Raw genomic sequence first — 21,191 nt, 5'->3', positions numbered from 1 at the left:
TTCTAAGGTCTGCTGTGGGACAGAGCAGTATTTCCTTTGGTGTAAAAGGGAAGAGAACATCTTGAGTATTGTTTGGTTCCTTTCTGACTGGAACTCTTTTGGTTTAAGAGGCTGGTGCTGGGAAGGGGGCATGCACCATTCATGCATGTGGGAACCACTGTAAGGAAGAGACTTGGAGCCACTGCAACTACAAAGCAGTGATTCCTTGGCTTACCCTAAAATTATAAAGTTCCAACTATGTAGTTTCCTCAGTAATAAAAACTTCCCCCACCCCCTCCCCCCCCAAAAAAAAACCCCAAACCCTACAATAAGTGATGTTTTGGGATTTTAAGATGCCCTATGAGCACCGCACTGACTTTTCTCCCCAAACACCATTGTGCTGTTCAGACCTAACAAACAAGCTCAGGTTAACTTTTACTTCTGGGTTCATAAGCAGTTTTGTGGTTTCCACCCAATACTGCTGCATTGTTTTATGTGATTTTGAAAGTGAAACAAAAATGAAGTTGTCCTGTCAGCTTTTCTCGTTGATATATCTGAAATACAAGGTCCAGTGTGCTGCTGGTGAGCGATTGTCAGTGCAGGGGCATCTTGCCTTCATCTTTGTGTTGAGTGAATTTAAGCGTGGCTGTGGTTAGTGGTGTAAATGTAAAAGAATGCTTTTTCATTTAAAAAAAAATAAAGCTGATTTAATGTTCCTGACTGAAATAACTTTTGACTCCTCTTACTTTTGGATTAAGCCTGCCTGTAGTTGAGGTCAGGAATTCAGAATAGTATCTAATGGAAGAAACAGAGGTTTGTTAAGCAAACATAAACATGCCACAACTAAAAGGCCAAATGCATTCTTGATGTAAATGAAATTTTCAGCTTGTTAAGCACTGTTTTCGAGCAGATCCATCAGTAGCATTGCATGCAAAGGAGCATATTGGGTCAGCAAGGGAAAGGGTGCATCTGCAGTGCCCTCCCAGAGCATGGGAGCCTGGGGCTGAACTCCCCAAACTGCCTGTTCTCTGCTGCTTTTTTTCTTTCCCTTCCCTTTTGTCTTCCTTCAAAATGAGACATCTGTGCTCCTCCACTGTCTGGTGTCGGTGCCCACGTGCATCCCTGACGGAAGCGGGAGAAAAGCCCTTTAATCCTTATAAGGGGGGACGGCAGTGGCCTCTGGTGTTTCCGGAGTTTTAAGGAAGTCACTGAAGTTCCTCTTAGTTGACTCCCCTCCGCAGAAATGTGACAGATGGGTCTTTTCCTTTTATGGCCAATAATTCTGGTTTCCCTTTGCAATAAAATCCTGGGTCAGAAGTGGAAGAGAGAAGTCGAGCAGGAGGAAGGGGCTGGTCTTACCAGATCCCAGCGGGTGGGGATGGCATTTGCGACATAGTAAATTCTAGGCTAAAATAAACTAAGTTACAACATCGACCCTGAGGTGATGGGTTTGTTTGTTTGAAGGGTGCCATAGATTTTTGAGTCTTGTTGCTTAAGACAGCAATTAGGAATTGTGACTCTCCGTAATTTCATGGGGAGAGGTTTATCTGGTCCAAACCCAAGATGGTTTTCGGTGTCTGATTGAGTTTAGATAACTCTGATTCTCTGAGTCTAGATAAGCACAGGAGAACAATACACACTTCTTCTCTACAGTCTCCTTTACACCAAGTGTAATGTCTTGGCTTCTTATGGATGTCTCAGAGTAGTTTTCTTCCTGAACCCTGAAGAGCCATTTTCTACCCCAGTTAATGTCTGTGCCTGATGCTTGGCACTGGTGTCCCTCAATGTTCCTCTGGGTGGTAATTGCTGATGGCTTGGAAAGCCAAAAGCCAGCTTTGTCAGCCAATAATGTCTTTTACAAATCATCCCTGGCTACAAATGGTTTGATGAATTTGAACCTTAAAAGTATTTTTCTAGTAAAGTCAATCTCCTGTTTCTTGCTAAAAGTGCTTCATATCCTGTTTCACGAGGTTAATGCAAATGGCTCGTTTGGCACTCAGTTAAACTGCGCCTTTTTTAAGTGGTGCAGCTCGTGTTTCTTCCATGCAGAACCTATTGGCTGACACTTTATTTTTGCTTCTTTTGTGGCACTTGAGCTCTGAAATGAGGACAAAAAAACGATAGTAGCTAGTTAGGAGAGTCTCTCGTGATGCTCCCAGGAACCGTTTCATTCCAGCCACCCCTCACTAGATCACAGTGTCCGGTTGCAGGGGTACAGTTGAGACTTCTCTCTTGGAAAAAGGTGTTTCCATTCCTTAGTGGCTGACAGTGGGGTTTGCTGCCATGGAAAGCCTCTTCCCTGGGGTCACTAACTGGTCAGCTGGAGCTAAATGCTTCCCCATGTACTGGGGAACCAGTTTGGAAGTGGTTTTCAGTAGCATCCGGATATTCTTCAACTCTTTTAATGATGGTGTGTTTGTGATCACGCTTTTTTTCTTTTTTCCTTCCTTTCCTTGTCTTTACAATAGACATCCTGGGAAAATGAGAACAGGATCTGGAAGTTGCTCTGGGGCTGGGGAAATGGCCGAAACCAGTCTGTGTCTAAATACTTCATTTGTGCTGCTAAAATGGTTGATTTAATCTTTGGGTGTCTCTGCTTTCTTGTCTGTGGCTTGTATCCCTGTGAGGGTGTTGGACTTAATCCTTTCAGAGGAACTGCATGTACAGCATAGCTGAATAATCCACCCTTTGGATAATGTAACCCCAGAACACCAGTTTTGACCCTTACCTACCTCCAGCCGTACCAAAGCTCTCTGTACCTGCAGTTCTTGTATTTTTTCCTTCTCTATGGGAATAGGAGGAGGGAGATGGTTTGTGTGAGGTAAAAGTGACCAGTGGACCCCTGTCCTGCACCAGAAGCATTGTTCCTCTGTGGCCTGGGGTGTTAGGATGCCTTTCCCTCTGAACCAGCCAGGATTCTCCTCTCAAAACTGAATTGACATCAGCAATACAACATGAAATATTCCAGTTTGTTTTGCCATTGTAGTTGGGTCATGGCAGAAACTACTGTTGCTGCTTGGGGATCAGCTGGGTCTCAAAGGGATCCCTGGAGATGAGGTGACTTGTGCTTTTTGGGGATTTTGAGGGGTTTTCTGCTTTTACAGATAACAGGCTTGCAACATCTCTGTTTTGTAGACAAGTCATGCCATGCAAATTGTTGAACAGCGTGCTTAATTAAACTTGTGTGCTTGTGCAGGGGAAGAGGGGAACCGGTCTTTCCGATGGGTGTTTTCGAGCTTAGCAGAAAGGGAACTTTTCGCTTGGGATTTCACAATGCCAAGGTTGCAGGGTTCTCTTCCCATCTCACTCCTGTTGGGAAGGGCCATGTCCCACGCAGCTCTGGGACCCCACAAACCTGGCAGGGGTTCCAGGCCTCCTGCCCAGTCTCATGTGGCTGTGTGGAACTCAGCTTGTCTTGCTGCATTACCAGCTGTTGTTCAGAGCTGCTGCAGGTGCAGAGGCTCCCTTTGGAGTTGCTAACTCAGCTTAGCTTCAGTGTCTGCAGATCTGAGGTGGTTTTTCTCTTACTCCAAAGCATTTCCAAGCCCCACATTTTTTCCGCGACTAATAAAAAAGTGAATTGAAAGGGATTATATGACTTAGCTGAAAAATAAATTACAGGTTAAACAATTTCTCTACTTAGAAGACAAAACGTGTCCTGAATTACCATCGTTTGGCAGGACATGGCTCCATTAACCTGCCCGTCCCCCCACGGGAGTTAAGGCAGCTTGATTGGCTTTGGTCAAGATTAGGCTGGTCTGGGGGTCAGCAGCCACTTGGCTCAATGGCTTTGGGTCACTGTATCCCTTCTGCCCTGCTCCTTGTGGGGCTGGTGGGTCCTTCCCAGTGTCTCTTTGCTCCCTGCAGCCTTCACTTTGCATCATGCAGGGCAAAACAACCTTAGCAGAACTTTAAAAACCACCCACAAATTGTGGGTTTGAGGGTTTTTTCACCACTTCTGCACCAACAGAAACCCAGGCCCAGCTGGTGGGTGCTTTAAGTATGGGAGGGAATGGGAACATCACCCAGGGGTGTGGAAGAGGAATCAGTAAGTTGTTGGCACATCTATTTCCCTGATCAGTTTTCTGCTTTGTTTTGGTGTATCCTCACTTGCTTGATATATGTTATTCTTATTATTGCTCTTGTGATTCAGGTACCTTTTCAAAATAATTGCTTTTATGCCACAGGAAGAAATCCGGTGCATTTCTGTAGTGGAGCTCAGGTGTGAACTCTTTCACCATGTGACACTTCTTGGTGGTTTTGGCTTTTTTAGAAGTTCCAGCAGGCTGCTGTGGGGCCGTGGGTTCTGGTTTCTCCACTGCCTTGTTTTAGCACAGTGAATGAGCTGCAGGTGACTCAGTGTCACATTGGTGAAGGTGCAAGATGGAGGTTAGCGGTTCACAGGGCCATTTTCATACCTCTGTGGTGAACATTGTTGCTATAAATATTACAGTTACAGGGCTGGCTGCCTTGCGGTTCAGTTCAGGGGTGCAAATGTGTCCTGTCTGCACAGTGCTCATGTGGGGAGCAGCAGATAAGAAGTAACTCTAAACCACACAGGCATTAAAGCAGTAAATCATCTGAATTTCTGAGTTTTCAAGGAGGCCAGGTATCCCTTTGCTTTCTATTTTCTTGATCCTTGCCTGTTCCCCAACATTTTTTAATTTATTTTTGGTTTACTGTGGCCTGTTAAAAGCTAGGAACACCTTACTTTGGGGATTTCCCCTCATTTGGGTTTAATTTCCCAGGCAACACAAGCTGTGCGTGCCCAGTTTCTGAGGGTGGATTTGTACCCAGGCCAAAGCTATTTACCAGCATCAGTTCACTTTCCCCCATCCCTTGCTGGTGTTGTAATGATCTGGACTGTGAACTTCTCTTGTAGGTAGAGATTGCAGTTTAAAAGGCTCTAAATTGAAAACAAAGTGTGTTAATGCTGTTAAATCACCATCAAAATTGTTACATTTCAGAGATTCCTTAAAAAAGGTTGTAGGTATTTTATGTAAACCTGGGTCTCCATGCAACTTTTGGTGGAGGAGAGGACATCTCTAACAGAGTTCTTCTTGCTGATCTTTTTGTGTTACAATAAGAACTGGGAAACTGTAGGGGGAGAGAAAACCGCTAAAGAAATAGGACAGGTCTGGAAGAGGCTCTCTCCAGTTTCTGCCACTCAAAGGGTAGGGGTTTGTGTCTGGGGTGGGGTGATGGGGGAATTTGTTTATCGTGTGGTGGTGTAAGAGGGAAGTTTCAAAATTAACTTCAGTAATTGTTTCTCCTCTCAGTCTCACAATGCATCGTTAGCAGGTACCTCTGCAAATAAGATACCTTGCTTTTGTTAGCCTTAACCTTCTTGGCATCCTTGGGTGCAACCCCTGGCGTGACCTTCTGGAGTTATCCTTTAAAAATCAAGCTGCTTGTCTTGAAATCTAAATCCGTTTCTCTCCCAAGGTCTCTATTGTTTCCGCCAGTTCCACAGTCAGATTTTATCACTTAGTGTCGCAGCCACTGGAAGCAGCATCCCTTTTTCTGTGAGATTGTGTAGAGGATTACATGGATAACCTCCTGGATCTGCTCTATGGGAATGTGCACTGGGGGAGAGCAGGAGGGACAGCTGCTGAGGCTTTGAACTCCTCTGCTGGTAGTTAATTATTTACCTTGGCTGGGAAGGCAGTAGCTGTTACCTGCAATCAGTCCAACAGATATCAAAGCTGTGCTTGACAGCTGCAGATGTGTTTCCAGTAGCATGTGCTGAGTTTCTCTTAACTTTTTCCCTGGGAAGGAGTGATACGACCTCAGGTGCAGTGATTTAGCCAACATCTTTAGTGTGAGGTCCCAGGCTGTATTTAACCTGCTTTATAAAGTGGCCAGGCAGTGTTTTCCTCTACCTGCACTGCAGGTGGACTCAGGTTGGTGGGTGACCACCTCTGGGCATGTCACAGTCCACCCTGGCTGTGTCCAAATTTCTCAGTGTGCTGAGCTGGAGAGCTGCTGTGTGTGATACCAACCTGCTCAGAGCTTTTGAAAAGAAACCCTAATTTTGGTGAGGAGAGCTTATGCTTGTGAGAAACACTTGTTGCTCAGCTCAGGGGAAGGCATCCTGGTGCGATGAATGTGTGATGCAAATACTCCAGTGCTCTTTTCTGCAGCCAACCTGCTGCCTGCACCTTTTGATGTATTTCTCACAGCCCTGGAGCTTGAGAGAAAGTAGCTTTGAAACAAACATCCTACTTTATAAACATTCCAGAGAATAAAAAAAAACCCATAGTTTTGTTCAAGTTCTAATTAAATATGTCCTTTCTCCATGAAAGAACTGTTTCTCATACTCTAGTTACCCTGAGTGTGAGATCAAGGAGCAATTTCTTGTGCTAGTGCTATTTCCACCTGTGGCCAGCCACAGGGTCATAGTGATGCTGAGCAGCACTTCTTGTGTGAAGCTGCAGATATTTTTGCTCCATAGGTCTCTAACCACTTCACCCACACCAGCAGCTGTTCTTCCCTTTTAAAGTCAAGCTTTGGGGAGAGAAAAGCTTATTTTGGTTTGGTCTGTGTGTTTCAGAAACTTCCAATTTACAGATACAAGATAGTCCTACTGACTTAGGCAAGAAGGGGGAGTTACTACATATTTCTGGTTCTGGGATTTTGACACAGATGACCCAAACCTTCATGGGAACCAGCCTGAGAGGAAAAGGGCATTGAGTATGTCCTGTGTCTTAGAGATGGGGAGGGACTAAAATAATGCTCAATTTAAAAAGAACAGGCAAACCAGAAGATGTTGGTTTGGGTCATCATTTTTTGTTGTGGAGTTTAATATATGGCCATATCAAAGCTTTAACCACCCTTCTGAAAGACTAGACTTGATGGAAATCCTTTCCAACCTTAATGATTCTATGATTCTGTTCTATGGTTCTTGTTGGGTGTTGGATATAAATGCATGTTTTCTTTTATCCAGCTTTTAACTCCCGGTCACTTTTAAGTCTCTCTTTTTACACCCCAGCACATTCTTACAGCCTAGTCCAAGCTTGTGCCTTTGCTTTATTTCTCCCTGTGACCTCTCCCCTCACAAAACGACTCATGGCTGTGCTCAGGAGAGGAAACCTCAGTTTTTCCCAGGTTTCCCTTCCTGCTCTCTGTCCCTGCCGTGTGAGCAGCCGCCGCTGAGCGGCAGCGCTGCCTGGGGAACAGCTGTGCTCCCGGGGGAGCTCCAAACCCACGGATGTTCTCCCAGCCCCTTGCTCCATCAGCCATCCAAGTCACAGCATTCCTTTCTCCACCCTGCCTGGATTTTGTGTTTGGGGTTGGTACCTGCTGCCCATCATGCCTGTTGTGTGTGGCTCCAGGATTGGAATATTGCCACAGCAATTCACGCTGGAAGGAGGTTTCCCTACACTGGGCAGTCAGGGATCCATGGAGTTGGGGGCCCCCTTCCCGTGCTGGGTGTCTGTACATCTCTAAAGGAGGGTCTCACCCGAATGGATTGTCTTGGGCTGGATTATAGCCTCTTTATCCCAGCTTAACATCTAGGAAATCCCAGAAACAGCCATGAAGGAGTGTGTTCATGACAGCTTATCCATGCTTAAAGGTTGTATTCATTCATCTACTTCTGCATCCATTTTTAGTTAAGGTCAGTGCAGCTTTATGGACAGTGAGACTTTGTGGAGAGGAAGATTCTGTGGTTCTTTGTTTTCCCATTAACTCATCTGGTTGGGAATTGCAGCTCTTTAATTAAAGCAGCACAGCAGTAGGGACTGGCCCTGAGGTGCTGTTCTGAGGCACTTGCATTTACATGTGCTTTTGGGTAAAACTCAGCCTGTCTGGGGTCAGCCTGTTGCGGTGTCAGAGAGCAGGAGGAAGCAGCGAATCAATCACTGGGGCTCTGTCCCAGGCTGCTTTACCTCCCTCTCAGCCAACATCCCCGCGTGTGCCATCAGCAGAGAGACCGCTGGCTGGAGTGTGCGCCTCGCCCTTCCTGGGGGATGCAGGGAATCACAGCGGCACAAGGATTTAATTACCCAGCATATGGAGAGCTGGGGGAAGCGCTGGGCCCGGCTCAGAGGCACCACTGGGAGCGGAGGGCAGTGACAACAGCCAGGGCCATCGCCTGTTGTTGTTTAAGTCGAGTTTCCCTCACCCTCTCTGCGTTTTGCTCAGTCAGTAAATGGCTCCGTGTAAACTCCTACGGCACAAGGGGGCACGTGGGAATGCCGTGGGCAGTTGGACTGGGATCTGTGCGGATCATCTGATGTTTTTGTCCATGTGGCATTTGTTTAGGTTGCAATCGGGAAAAGGGATTTCTGTTACACTGCCAGCAGTGCATACAACACTGACTGTGGCCAAGAGAATGTGGAGACTGGCAAGGAAAAGTTGGATTACTTGGGATTTTTGCCCCCTGATGAGTGGGATGGACTTTAGGGAGTTATTTTTAGTTGATGATAGAGTGAGGAAAAAAAACTCTAGGCTGTGTTTAAAACTGTAGCATCTATTGGAAGTACCAGCAGAAGTGCTGAGGAAGGTGGTAAATTCACATAACGCACTCCCTGCCATCTTCATTAGGTGCTGGGACAATTAACAAGGGTGTTGAAGGGTTGTGCTGCCCACACTAAAAGCAAAGCATCCACCCTTGGCCAGGCTGGCCCTGAGCACAGAAAGCTGCACATCCACTGCTGACCCTGGGAACAAAGGATCCTCCTGAACCCAAACATGTTTGTGTTAATCCCGGCTGCTTCCTGGCGGGCAGCAAGAGGAAGCGGAGCCACTGCCTCTAACAGATGTACAGTGAGGAGATTACAGGGTGCGATTAAACACCCTCTCCATCACATCCTCCCTCGGCCCGGCGCGGCAGTAATGGACTGTCCCAGGCTGCCTGCCAAGCTGGGGCAGATGTAACAGGCAGCAGATACTTAATCTCCTGTCTCCATGCCTGGTTTGGAGCAGTTTCCTGATGCCAAGGCTTCTTCAGCACCTAAAGCGTAAGCTGCCTTAGCTGTACCTGCCTGTGAGGAGGAGTGGGCTGGGAGAAGGGAGGAGAACACATGGAATTCACACCTGGAATTCACACCATCCAGAAATGATGCATTCAGCTGAAGTACTGTTAAAGCTAAAACACAGGTGCCCCTACCTGAGTACAGCAGGGCTTGCTAAGGAACCAAGTGCTGAGGAAGTTGGGAAGGATCTTTGTTTTGGTGGACCAAGTTGCTTTTTGGCCACTACACTTGGAGTACATGATTTTAGTGCTGGAAAGGACTTGTTCCCTCTTTGTGTGGATTTAGGTGGTGCCTTATATTGCTGTAGCCAGTCTTGGTGCCAAGTGCTGTTCTTCCCATGGAAATAATCTTGGCTGGTTGCAAAAATCAGCTATTGCACAGCCTGTTTAGGTTAATTAATATGGTCACAGGAGGGTACCTTCCATTATCAAACGAAGGTTGGCTCTGAAGTAAAAGAACCCTTTGTGGAAATTGTAGAGTTCAGAATTGTCATTGTGTGAGATGTGCAAAACCCTTATCAGCCAAGTGGGCCGAGTTTGACTCAGTAGAAATTAAAAAAGGTCACTTTTCTTGGGCAAGGGCTGTGACCTCAGTTGTGGTACTGGAGCAGTTGCCATTGTCTGAACCATGGGCTTCCTCCCCAGTTCTGTGTGAAGGGATCCAACAATGTGCCATTGTTTTGGGTAGAATAAGGGGAAAAATTACAACAGGTTCTGCTAACGACAGGTGTGTGGTGCATATTCCCAAGCCTCCCATGGAGAGGATGTGGCTCAATTAGAGGCAGTGCCAGGTGACACTCGGGAGTCGGGAAGCCACGGGGCTGTCCCCTTCATGGGGTGCATTGGCACAGGCACAGCTGCCTGTGGGTTTGCAGCTCCTTGAGGACAGCACGACTTGGAAGGGATGCCAGAAATGCGCACAGCTGCAGTGGCACCCGCTGTGCTGCTGTCACATGAGAACCGGATACCTCCTGTCATGCCATCCCGGGAATCTACATGGCCGTGCCTCTTCCCTTCCTCCTTGCTTGCACAGAAATCCCTTTTCCTGAGGGCAGGAGACAACTGTTTGGCAAATAACGGCAGCCTGGGCTCTGGGGGGGGAGCATTGTTTCCAATAGCCACCAGGCTGGAGGCAGGAGCAAAAGGGAATGACCTGGGACGAGGGTCTAAGTGGCACCATCTGCTTCAGAAGGGCATCGTTTCAGCAGCAGAGGAGGCTCCTGGAGTTAAGTAATTGGGAATAGCAGGCTCCTGGCTGGAAAGTGTGCCAACCCTCCTGGCAAAAAGCTGTTAAATCTCTGTTGCTGGCATGTGGAAGTGGTTCTGTGTAACAGGGCTCCAAAGGCTCTTTTTAACCCTTGGTGTACATTAAAAAAAAAAAAAAAAAACCAACCTAAGGCACTTTTGATCTCGGAATGGCATGTGGCCGTGTGTTGGGAATAGAGGGGAAGGTGGGTCCTCATGGAGGTATGTGAACAGCTCCAAGTCTGATCCTCCTGTGCCGCCAACAGCCAGATGTGGCCTGCCAAAAGCACACACAAAATGGTGCCTGTTTTAACAGCTTTAGCGGGAAAAGACAGGGTGTGATGAATGATTCATGAGAATCAATAGAACGCGAGGCATTTACTGCCCCTTAAAACCAGTGCCTGCCTGCCAAGGGGTGCATTTGCAAGGTGAGTGATCACAAAATCCTTTGCTGAGCTTTTGGGATGCAGTCACACGCTTGGCTCCGTGCTTGCTCCAGCCCTTTCCCCGCTGTCTGCAAACGCATCCGGCTCACCAGCCAGGCCCAGGAGCCTTTCATTCTCCAGATGAAAGCACGAGCAGTTGGGCATCTCCCAGCGAGCACAGATACAAACAAGTCCCCATTTTGCATCCCCCTCCTAGGGTGGCTTCCTTGGAAGCTTTGGCCTTCATCCTGTTTGTCTGATTCACGATCAAAAGAGTGTTGCTGCCTACGTGTATCTTGAAGCATTTTCTTCTATCGTATCTCACATAAACATCCAATTTCTTCATTAAAATGAAATGAAGGTAATGCAATCAAATAAGATCTGTCTCTGCAGATGACATCTTTTGCTGATAGTGAGACCAGGGCTGGGCAAAGATCTTTTGGGGCCTTTTCTGCTGTTCAGGAGAAGAGGATGCTGCATAGCCAGATGGGTTTTCCTGCCAGGGGGAAAGTTGGATCTAAGAGCCTGAGCCCCAGCCATCCTGAAGATGAAACAGTTGGATCATAAAACATGTACTTTTTTCAAGTTTGATCTGGATGTTTTTTAATCTTCCTCAAATTAAAGGAAAATCCCTTGTTTGACCCAAAACAAAATTGTTTTCTTTGGCCAGCCAACCGAAAAAAGCAACTCTGTCCCCAGTGTCGGTCCAAGCTCCCTTCCCAATCCTGCCCCATGCAGCTGTACCAGTCCTGGATTAGAGCCTTGTTGCTAACAAGTTTGCAAGAACAAGAGAGTTCAGCCGCTTGCTCTAAGTTTAGTCCAGATATTCTGATTCAGTATGTAAATATTTGTTCATACTCCACCATTCCACCTCAGTTTTATGGATGTTTGTCCACATTCTGTTTTTCAGCTGTTTAATTGTTTATTTTGGGAGATTTTACAAAACTATATATATATTTGCTTGTACGCTTGGTGAAGCTGAGGTTTTGATGTAACTGCAAGGTTTCCATCAATAGCCCTTTATATGAAGGTGAAGGATTTTGGTCAGGAAACCAAGATGAACTTGATGTCCTTTGGCACCACATTTTCACCACTGCAGTCTCCTCTGGATTGTGACCAGTTAACCTGGTGGCTGTCCCATGAGTTTTAGGTGAATTAGGATTTATAGATTCATTTTGTATCCATTTTCTTTTGCTTTGGAAAGACCCTTGGCTCCATTATCTGTGGCCTTTGGCCTCCAGTGGAGGACAGACCTGTAGATACTGTACCATACTGCCAGCCCCACCCTTGCCTGAGAACCCGCAGCTTGATGGGGAAATTTTTACAGTTCTTGAAGCTGTTAGTGGTGTATTGGATCTTTTTTTTTTTTTTTTTTTTTCTTCCTTTAATGTTTGTTATCCTCATCAGGAAACCTGTCGTAAGTGCCAGGGGCTGTGGAAGGAGCACATGAACCTCACCTGTGAGCAGCTGGCTGAGAAGGATGACATCAAATACAGGACATCCATGTAAGTGAGGCTCCACAGCCGGGGAAAACAGGGAGGTGGATGAACTGGGAATCACAGCACATTGTCCCTCAGTTTCTGCTGGCTGTCACTACCTTCCCCAGGAAGGTCCTGGGGATGCCAGAGCTGAGGGGTCAGACAGCTCCCAGGATGGGATTTCTGTCTGTGAAAGATACTTGGCAGCAAATCCAGCCGGTAATTTGAGAACGTGGGAAAGTTGTCACCAGCCCAGCCTGCTCCTCTGGCTGGCCCAGTGTCTGCAGGCTGGCACCTGGTCCTTCTCCGAGGTGAGAAACCCCCATTAGCATTGCTGGGGGGAGGAGGGAGGTGGTGTATGGAGGCAGAAGAGTGGATTGAGTCACAGTAGGTCGTTACTACCCTTTGAAAATCTGGAGTGGCGACCTGCACTGTTTGCTCAGCTGGTGCTTTTTGGGAGAGGATGTGTTTTCTTCCAGAAGCTTGTGCCTGTTTCTAACCAGTTTGTAGGAATTGTTACAAAGTGGAGTCACATTTTGAAATATGCAGATGTAAATCCTGGCTGTTACCCTAAAATCTTTTGCAGTTTGATTACTCTCTTATCTACAGTAAATGACAAAATCCTCTGCATTTAGGAAACAAGGGAATTTTCATCCATGGAGCTAAATGTCTGGTGCAGCCAAGTGGGACTTGCACATGCTGCCCAATCCTTTCCTCTCTGATTTAGTCTGTCTGGCTTGAGTAGAGGTTGGAAAGCTCCACCACTGGGATTTGAATGACTCTTGTTTGCTCATCCCACAGTCCCTAATTCAGAACAAAATCTTTACAGATTTGACTTTTCTTCGCTGATCCTTTCCCTGTAGGAAAGAGGGATGAGAGGGAGGAGGAACGAGTTGTCGTGTCCCTAATAAGGAAAAAAATACCAGTTTCAAAACGTTCAGCAGATTGTGTCTGTGGATAGATAACTGCCTGATACAATAAAAACTTCCTTTTGAAGCCCTGCGTAAGGAAAGGGAAGCACAGCTGGAGTTCAGGCCAAACTTCCTGCCTTGCTCAAAGTTTCCAAAAAAAAAATTTGCATTGACAGCATCCTGTTGAGTGGCAGAGGGAAGAGCAGCTGCAGCTCCGAGGAAAGTCACTCTCAAGTTGGGTTTTTGTGTCTATTCTTAGCACATCTCCACATGCCTGGGTGCAGGTTGTGCTGTGTAGAACTGTGTGGGAACCTTGGGTGTCTGCAAGGCCAGGAAGTTCCCACCTCACTGCTCCCTGCTCCTCTGGCTGTGCTGATGGAGCAGTTTGTGGGCCAGTGCTGTAGCCTGGTTCGCTGCTGTGGTCCTCAAAAATACCTCCCTGCCATCTCCCAAACATATGTGAACTTTGCAGATGCACTGAAGCAGCTGGGTGGAGATGCCTGGCTAGGGATGATCCTTCCCCAGTGCCAGGAGGACTGTGCTTCCCTCCATGAAAACACACTGGCTCTGCTCTTCTGTCATCAAATTTCACTTCTAGGTTGTGAATTAAAGTGTAATGTGATCTCCAGTGGTCAGAAAATTGGCCCTCAGGATGATAATTTATATTCTTAAGTCTTTTAATTAAATGACCGAGCTTTTCTTCATTTCTGTGCCAAAATAGTCTTGCTGTGAGCTGAGCCTGCGCTGGAGTGTGTGTCACTGCCAGGGTGTCCCTTGGGAGCAGGGATTGAGCTTTGTCCTGGATTCCCACTTGTGCTCTGTTAGATGAAAACCCATCTCTTAAACCTAAAGCAATAACCTCTGGAAAACATATGTAGGGAATCTTAGAGAAAAGAAAAAGCCTCTGTGGGGAAATGTGATTGTTTCTCAGTTACTGATTTAAATTTAACAAACACCAAGTAAATGTGGAGCATAGCAGCCAGGCTTGGAAAAGAAATATATGGTCATGGCAACTTTGTAGCCAGAGCAACAGGCAAACATAAAAGCTAGAGGTGGCAGCCGAGTGTTTGCTTTTCCTGAACTTTATTTCCTTGGCTTTATTTTCCTTCAGCCAACTCAAGCTTCCATGTGCCCTTTGGCCCTTGAACTTGCATCTCAAATTCCTCCCAAGCCAGAGCCTGGTGCTTTGGCTCTCATGGAAACCAGGATCAGGGCTGCAGCATGCAGCCAGTGATTGACTTTTTTCACTTATTTTGTTCTTGAGTTGTCATGGGCTGGCTCCAAGTGGAGCTGAGCCCAGATCTCCTTGGAACAGTGGTGGACTTGGGGATGGAGTCAGAGGAAAGAGAAGGGGGTTAAAGCCTCGCTGGGGTAGTGTAACAGTAATTTTACCACATGCTGGTGAGTGCAAAGACCCCTTTGCTAATTCTCCCTCTTCTTGCAGAGAGGAGAAGATGACAGCTGCCCGGATTAGGAAATGCCACAAGTGTGGGACGGGCCTGATTAAGTCGGAGGGCTGTAACCGCATGTCGTGCCGCTGTGGCGCCCAGATGTGCTACCTCTGCCGGGCTGCCATCAATGGCTACGACCACTTCTGCCAGCACCCACGCTCTCCTGGGGCACCCTGCCAGGACTGTGCCAAGTGCTCCCTCTGGACAGACCCCACAGTAAGTAACAAAGGATTTTTGTGAATGATTCTCACCCCAGTTTCAATCACCGTCCACACCGGTGCATTGAAATACACACGTTCCACCGGGGGAAAATGGTTTTAGCCAGCACAACTTTTTTCCTTTCCCAAGGCAGCTAAAAAACCACACTGGGATCCTGCAACAGCACAGAGTCACATCTGACCGCAGCTTGGAAGGAGCTGGTGTTGCTTTAGGGAAAAACAGCTCCTGTCAGATGAGGGCTTTGGCTGGAAGTGCTCTGAGTGCTGTTCTGGAGAGCGAGGCTTGTGGAAGGAGCTGGTGGGGAGCAAGTGCTGGCACCAAGCACAGTAGCCAGCATTGGGACTATTGGGACTCATTCCTACTTTTGCAGCTGAGATGGTGTTGGCATGGCTTGGCATCTGGAGGCAAGGGGAATTGTGGTTTTGATGCCCAGATGATCTGACTGCTGGCTGTGCATCCTGTCACAGAAATGCATCCATCAGAAAACTGCCTGCAAGCCCAGAGTTGTAGTTGGGTCCATTCTCAGGGCTGTTGTCAACAGCTGCAGAGGGAGAGCTGAAGCGTGGAGTGAGCTGTGAGAGAAGCTGTAGTAATTTAATACAGCTCCTATCTGTGACAGGCTTGGGAAAACTTGCTGCAGCAAGTAAATCTCTGTAAATAGAGGTCTTCAATACTGTAAATCCAGGAGTGTTGGAAGGAGCAGGAGTTGAATTTCCTGATTTTAGCAAAGCTGTAGAGCAACATGAATGTGGATCTGCCTTCCCAGGGCTTGCCTGAGCTTCCTTTTTCCTAGTGGTTCTTTGTCTTGGGTCTCTGCAGCTTTCCAGGCTGCTCCCAGCCCCCCTTTCTTCAGGGAATATGCACAATCCTGCATCTGCACAGAGCCAGGGAAAAGCTACTCTAAATCTCTCCCTTCTACCTCCAGACTCTTGGGGATCTCCCAGCAATGTCACAACCAGCATAAGCTTCCAAGTCTTCTGCTTGCCTGCTTTTATTCCCTCCATTATCCTGTCAATGTGAGCTGTTAAACTACACACAGACACCTCCATGCAGGCACCCCTGTAGCGTTTCTGACACCTGGTTCTGAGTTTCCTGGATTCCTGTCCCACTCCTCCCCATTTTCCAGCAGGATGCAATTCAGGGCTCAGCAGCGCTGGCATCCGTTGTTCCCGTCAGGCTGCTGATTGTGCTGGGGGATGGCACTTGTTCAGAGCCAGAGAAAACATGAGGCCTCTCAAAAAAAGCTCGTACTGTACTTTCAAATAAATAAATAAATAAGCAGCACAAAGAGGCCACTGTCACCAGGCCCTTTCCACCTCTCTAATTAACCAATGTTGTGGCAAAGAAAAATTTCCCACTGTCAGCACAGAGCTGGCACTGCCTGCTCTTTTATTATTTGATTATTTTTTGGATGGTAGAGTGCTGGTGGGCTGGGGAGGTGAAGCTGGGTGACTGTCCTTGCTGCAGTGCAAGAGTAACACAAAACTCAACTGTTGGCTTGAAGCTGAAATGGTGGGTACCTGTGTGCACAGTCCTCCCTCATAAGGAGCTTAGGCACACCAACCCAACCCCTCTGCGGTGATCTTGCTCTCATATGGGACATGGAAACAGGAGTTACCCTGGTGGATGTAAAGACAGAACAGGAATTTGAGTCTTGACACGGAGATTTGAAAGAGCAAAAGACCATTGCATCAGTAGTGTTCTGTCCTTTGCCAGGGATAATGTCCATCCAAGGCATGACCTTTGAAGGATCTGGTTTGAATCTAAATCCCTATTATTTACAGCAAAATTCAGGTTTCTTTAAAATAGGGAACCTTTGTTCTTTTCCAAATGTTTAATGTTTTCTGAGTCTGAAACAATTCTTGTGAAAGTATAAGTAAACCTATTCATTAGCTTGGGTTAAAAACAAATTAAAGGCAGTCCTCTAGGAATGGCAGCATCTGTTAGTCTCTGTCTCAAATGATCTTGAGAGAGTAAAGCAGAGGCTTCAAAATTTCCCATAATTAAAGGTTAGTTAAAATCTTGTCCCTAAGCTGTAATCAGGCTGGAGTCCGATTTAAAAGTATCGGTGCAATATTTGCTGGCTCTGAGACAAGCTGCAGTTGGGCTGTGGTGAGCAGCTTCCAGGGGGGCTAGGCAGGAATTGTTTAATCCCTGCATTTCTTCTGGAACTAACGGGTGCTCTGCACCCCTGTAGGAGGTTCCAGGAGCCCTTCCCAGGAAGCTGCTTGGCCAAAAATCCTCGTGTCCCAGAGTCCACATGGGCTCTGGCTCTGCTCTGCAGGAGGGGCTGATGCAACATTGCCAGCGACAAAGCTCAGGAAGGAGCAGTGGGAATAAAGCTCCTTTAAGGATCCTTTAATGCTTAAAGAAAGCATTCAGAGAAGAGATGGTGGAGGGCCTTGAGGGGAAGCTGTATGAGGAGTGGTTGAGGCTACTTGGTTTGTTCTGCTGGAGGAGACTGAGGGGAGACTCATCGGGGCTGCAGCTCCTCACAAGGGGCAGCGCAGGGGCAGCTCCGGTCTCTGCTCCCTGTGAGCAGGGACAGGACCCGAGGGAATGGCTGGAGCTGTGTCAGGGTGGTTTAGGTTGGATATCAGGAAAAGGTTCTTCCCCCAGAGCGTGGTCAGGCACTGACCAGGCTCCCCTGGGAATGGTCACGGCCCCAAGGCTGCCAGAGCTCCAGGAGCGTTTGGACAATGCTCTGAGGCACAGGGTGGGATTGTTGGGGTGTCTGTGCAGGGCCAGGAGTTGGACTGATGATCCTTGTGGATCCCTCCCAACTCAGGACACTTTATGATTCTATGAATTGGCTCTGGGATGCAGGGGCTGTGTTTGCCCTGATTTCTAAATATCTGTAGCAAAGCTAAGGCTGCTTGTGTGCATTTCATCCAGTTCTTAGAAATCCCAGGATGCAACATGGTTAATGCACTCCGGCTGTTTTGGTAAACCAGGTTCTGGTCTCAAATGTATTATTTTGAATTTAATACTCATCTTTGGGCCATCAGTAATATTGCACAGGGGCTTTTTTGGCTTTAAAGTTTTAAGATGTTTTCAGTAAACTCTTAAAACCCTCCCAAAGGCCCATCGTTAAAGTTCAAAGCAGCAGACTAATCATCATGAGGTGTTTGCAATTATCCCTCCTTCCAGTGTTATAAAAAGATGATGTTGAGAGAAGACTGTGTAAAACTTCAAATGCATCAAGGAAATGCATGAAGTGCACAGTGCTGCCTTTAGGATTTGGAGGGGGGGGGGAAGCTCCCCCTAAATTTAGGATGTGGGGTTTGTGGTGGGTTTGGGGTTTTTTTGACTGCTATAAAATGCCTCAATCATAAGCATATGGCTAATCCGGGGAATTCACAGAAAGCCATCAATATGGAATGCCTGTTGCTAAAATAACTCTACATTTCTTGAACGCCAGTGTGTGCTTCGTCCCCATCCCGGCCCCCCTTTTCCTGCAGCACTGCAGATGCCCTGTTCCAGTTACAACACAGCCTGCTTTTATCCCTGCTTCCTGCTGCATGGAGGAGCACGCTGGAGACAGCCGATGCCTGTTCTTGCTCAGGCTCTCCACAGCTGATCTGGGAATGATTTGAAACAAAACCCCTTAGTCCTTTGGAAGCCTCTGTCGTGAAAAATCATTTCAAGTTTATTAGGAACGGCTGCGGCCACACATACGTGGAAAAAAGAAAGCAGTAAAGAGGCAGAAAGGGGGAGGCAACGGTGGTGAAGCACTTTCTAAAGTAGGGGAGGGGTTGCAGAGCCCAGAAATAGTCACCAGGATTCTTGTTTTCCCTCTTTTCAGGAGGTGGCAGCCGCTTCCCGGTGACACTTAATAATTAAAGATAACGAGAAGCGCAGGAGATAAAAACAGAGCTTTCTAAAGTTCCCTGGATGGCACTTTTGTTCTGGGCAGAGGAGGTTTTATTTGGGGGGAGGTTGTCTCTGTGTGATTTGCTGAGCTTTTATCTCCTTTGCTGCTGTGTTTTCTCATTCCCAAGGGCAGTTTGTTTCTCCAGCAGCTCTTTCTGCTTGTGGCAGGGCCCTGTGTGGATGCTGGGTGAGGCTCCTCTGCAGCAGCATTGTTGTAACAGGCCTCCCTGGCATGAAAAGGTGCCTCTCTTAGCAACCCAGCCCTGCTCCTTGGCTAATCCATCCACAGGCCGGCCGAGCCATCCGTTCTGCTGTGATTGGCTCCGTGCTCGCCGCATTCCCTGGATTCAATGGGAGAGGGCTGAAAGGAGAATGCCGAGATCCTTTCCCAGCTGGGGGATGGCAAGGGCAGGCTCCCACACTGGCCAGGGATGAGCATTTGTTTTCCTTGGCTACAGGATGGGATGGCTCCTGCACAGAGCATCCCACTGCTGGGTCTGGGGCAAAGCTCGGTCCTGTTTTGTCTCTTGAAAACACAGCTGCTGTTAATGACCACGTCTGCTTTCTGCAGATAAAAAGGGTGAATGCATCTCAGAGATCCTTTGCATTTTCCACTTGGCCACCTCCCTTCTCCCGTGATGCAGCAGAGTGTGGGGAAGGGCCACGTTGTAGCGTTGCCCTGCATTTCCTCTCTGGCAGAAAAGCCAAGTTACATCTTTGCTCAAAAAACTGCCCAGTGCTGAGACCCCCCCCCCACCCCCCTAGGGTTGGGAGGTTGCTTTTTTCTTCTTTATTTCTTTTTTTTTTTTTTTTTTTTTTTTTTTTTGTCTTGCTGAAGGCAAGGCAGCTGACAGGAAGATGACTGTTAACTTGACAAGATAAATGCCTTCAATCCACACAGCCTGTGAACAGGCCATTAAAATTATAATCTAATCCTTTATTAAGGGACTTGAACCCGCGCAGGGAAACGGACACAAGAAGCTTTTGAAATCCTTCTGCAGCCTCCACCCCATGTGATGCTAAAAGGTTTCTCACCACAAAACCAGCCATACGTGTGCTAATGAAATCTTAATTTTTGGTGTGGGTGCTTTACCCCTCGATGAATCTGTCATCTCTCTAATTACTATAGTATTAAAAAACAGCCTTTGCTCTCAAAGAATTAGAAGTGTTTTGCAAGATTCACTAAAATAGCACCAGGACTTCTTGGTTTGGGTTTTTTTTCTGACCTGCACAATATGTATTAGGCAGAACTTGCAGCATCGGCTTTCTTTCAGAACGTCCAAAAATTACCTTGCTGTTTACATATCATCAGTTCTTTTGTTCCATCTGGGATGTGGGTCTTTCCTAAATACTGCAGGTATTGAACTGTGCTGTGTATTCATCACTTGCCAAATTTAATGTCAGCCTCTTAAGTAGGAAGGTGCTTGTTGTGCAGGTTGTTTTTATTCTTTTGATATTAATGGATACTCGTCTTTCAGACAATGGTGCAAAAAAAATTTCCAAACCAGGGCTTGGTATGTGGGATTAAGTGTAAGCACTTCTTAACCTTCAAATGGGAAATTACACTTTTATCAGCAGAGAAGCAACAGGGCTGATAAGTTCTGTTCTTGGAGATGTGGTTTGTTGTGGCTCTGCTGTGATTTGTGGTTTCAGAACTAGTCAGGAGTTCATCATCCTGATCCAGGTCTGTTCCTGGCAGGTTTTTGCATCCAGGGTGTGCTGTGAGCTGTGCTCCTCTTGAAATCCCCAGGGGGCTGAAGCTGAGTGGGATCTGTGGCTGCTGCACTTTGGGGAGATGGTTTTATGTTGTCCTAGGGAGCTCTAGGGGTCAGTTTGGAGGTCTGGCAGATGGGGTTTGCTGTTCCCTGTTTCCCCCGGCGCTCTGGGAGCCACAGTAATCGAATCCAGCATCACCTCGGGCGAGTGCAGCTGGCTCCAGCCCCGGGGCAGATGGATGTGTCCAGCCCCGTGAGAGGGAGGTCAGCTGCAGTTTAAACTGGGAGGCTGGAGCAGCCCTGGCTGCAGGAGGGTCTGGTAAAGTTGTGTTTGATGTGTCCAGTTTTGTGCACTACTGAGCAGAGCTGCAGCAGCAGGAGTGGTGACCGGAAGGGGGTGTCCCTGGGAAGCACCATTTCACAGGGTTAATCATAGATTTTGTTGGAAAGGACTTTTAAGATCGTCTTGTTCCATCCCCTGCCATGGGCAGGGACATCTTCCACTAGCCCAGGTTGCTCCAAGCCCCATCCTGGCCTTGGACACTTGGAGGGATGGAGCAGCCGCAGCTTCTCTGGGCAGCCTGTGCCAGGGCCTCCCCACCCTCTCAGGGAGGAGTTTACTCTGTAATCACAGACTTAGACTAAAGTAACAGTATTTTGTTAACTTAAAGGCCACATTTCTAGGCTTCAAGGTGAGGTTTATGCCTTTGTGTGAGGAAAGGAGGTACTAGGTGATCTTGCTCAGCTGAGCTTGAAATATATTTCTTGTCATATAAACCTTCAGGTGCATCTTTTCCAGTAAGTGGCAATAAAATGGGTGTGGTGGCTGTGTCCATTTTCAACAACATTGCCAAAAAAAAAAAGTCTGAGAAGTGAAAAACAAATGAAGTCTTAAAACTTTGAAACCAAGCTTTGAGA

General features: G+C 47.2%; 1 protein-coding gene across 3 annotated transcripts in view; it reads left to right on the top strand.

The window, feature by feature from the left end:
• Positions 1–21,191, top strand: part of RNF216 (ring finger protein 216) — a 78,102-nt gene that overhangs the window by 51,482 nt on the left and 5,429 nt on the right. For all 3 annotated transcript variants that reach the window (XM_039560346.1, XM_039560344.1, XM_039560345.1), the window contains 2 exons: positions 12,034–12,131; positions 14,460–14,682. In XM_039560346.1, coding sequence (XP_039416280.1) covers positions 12,034–12,131; positions 14,460–14,682 — 321 coding nt within the window. The remainder of the gene's footprint in view (positions 1–12,033; positions 12,132–14,459; positions 14,683–21,191) is intronic.

Source organism: Corvus cornix, chromosome 14 (assembly GCF_000738735.6).
Source record: "Corvus cornix cornix isolate S_Up_H32 chromosome 14, ASM73873v5, whole genome shotgun sequence".
Lineage (NCBI taxonomy): Eukaryota > Metazoa > Chordata > Aves > Passeriformes > Corvidae > Corvus > Corvus cornix.
This window is presented reverse-complemented; position numbering and strand designations above follow the sequence as displayed.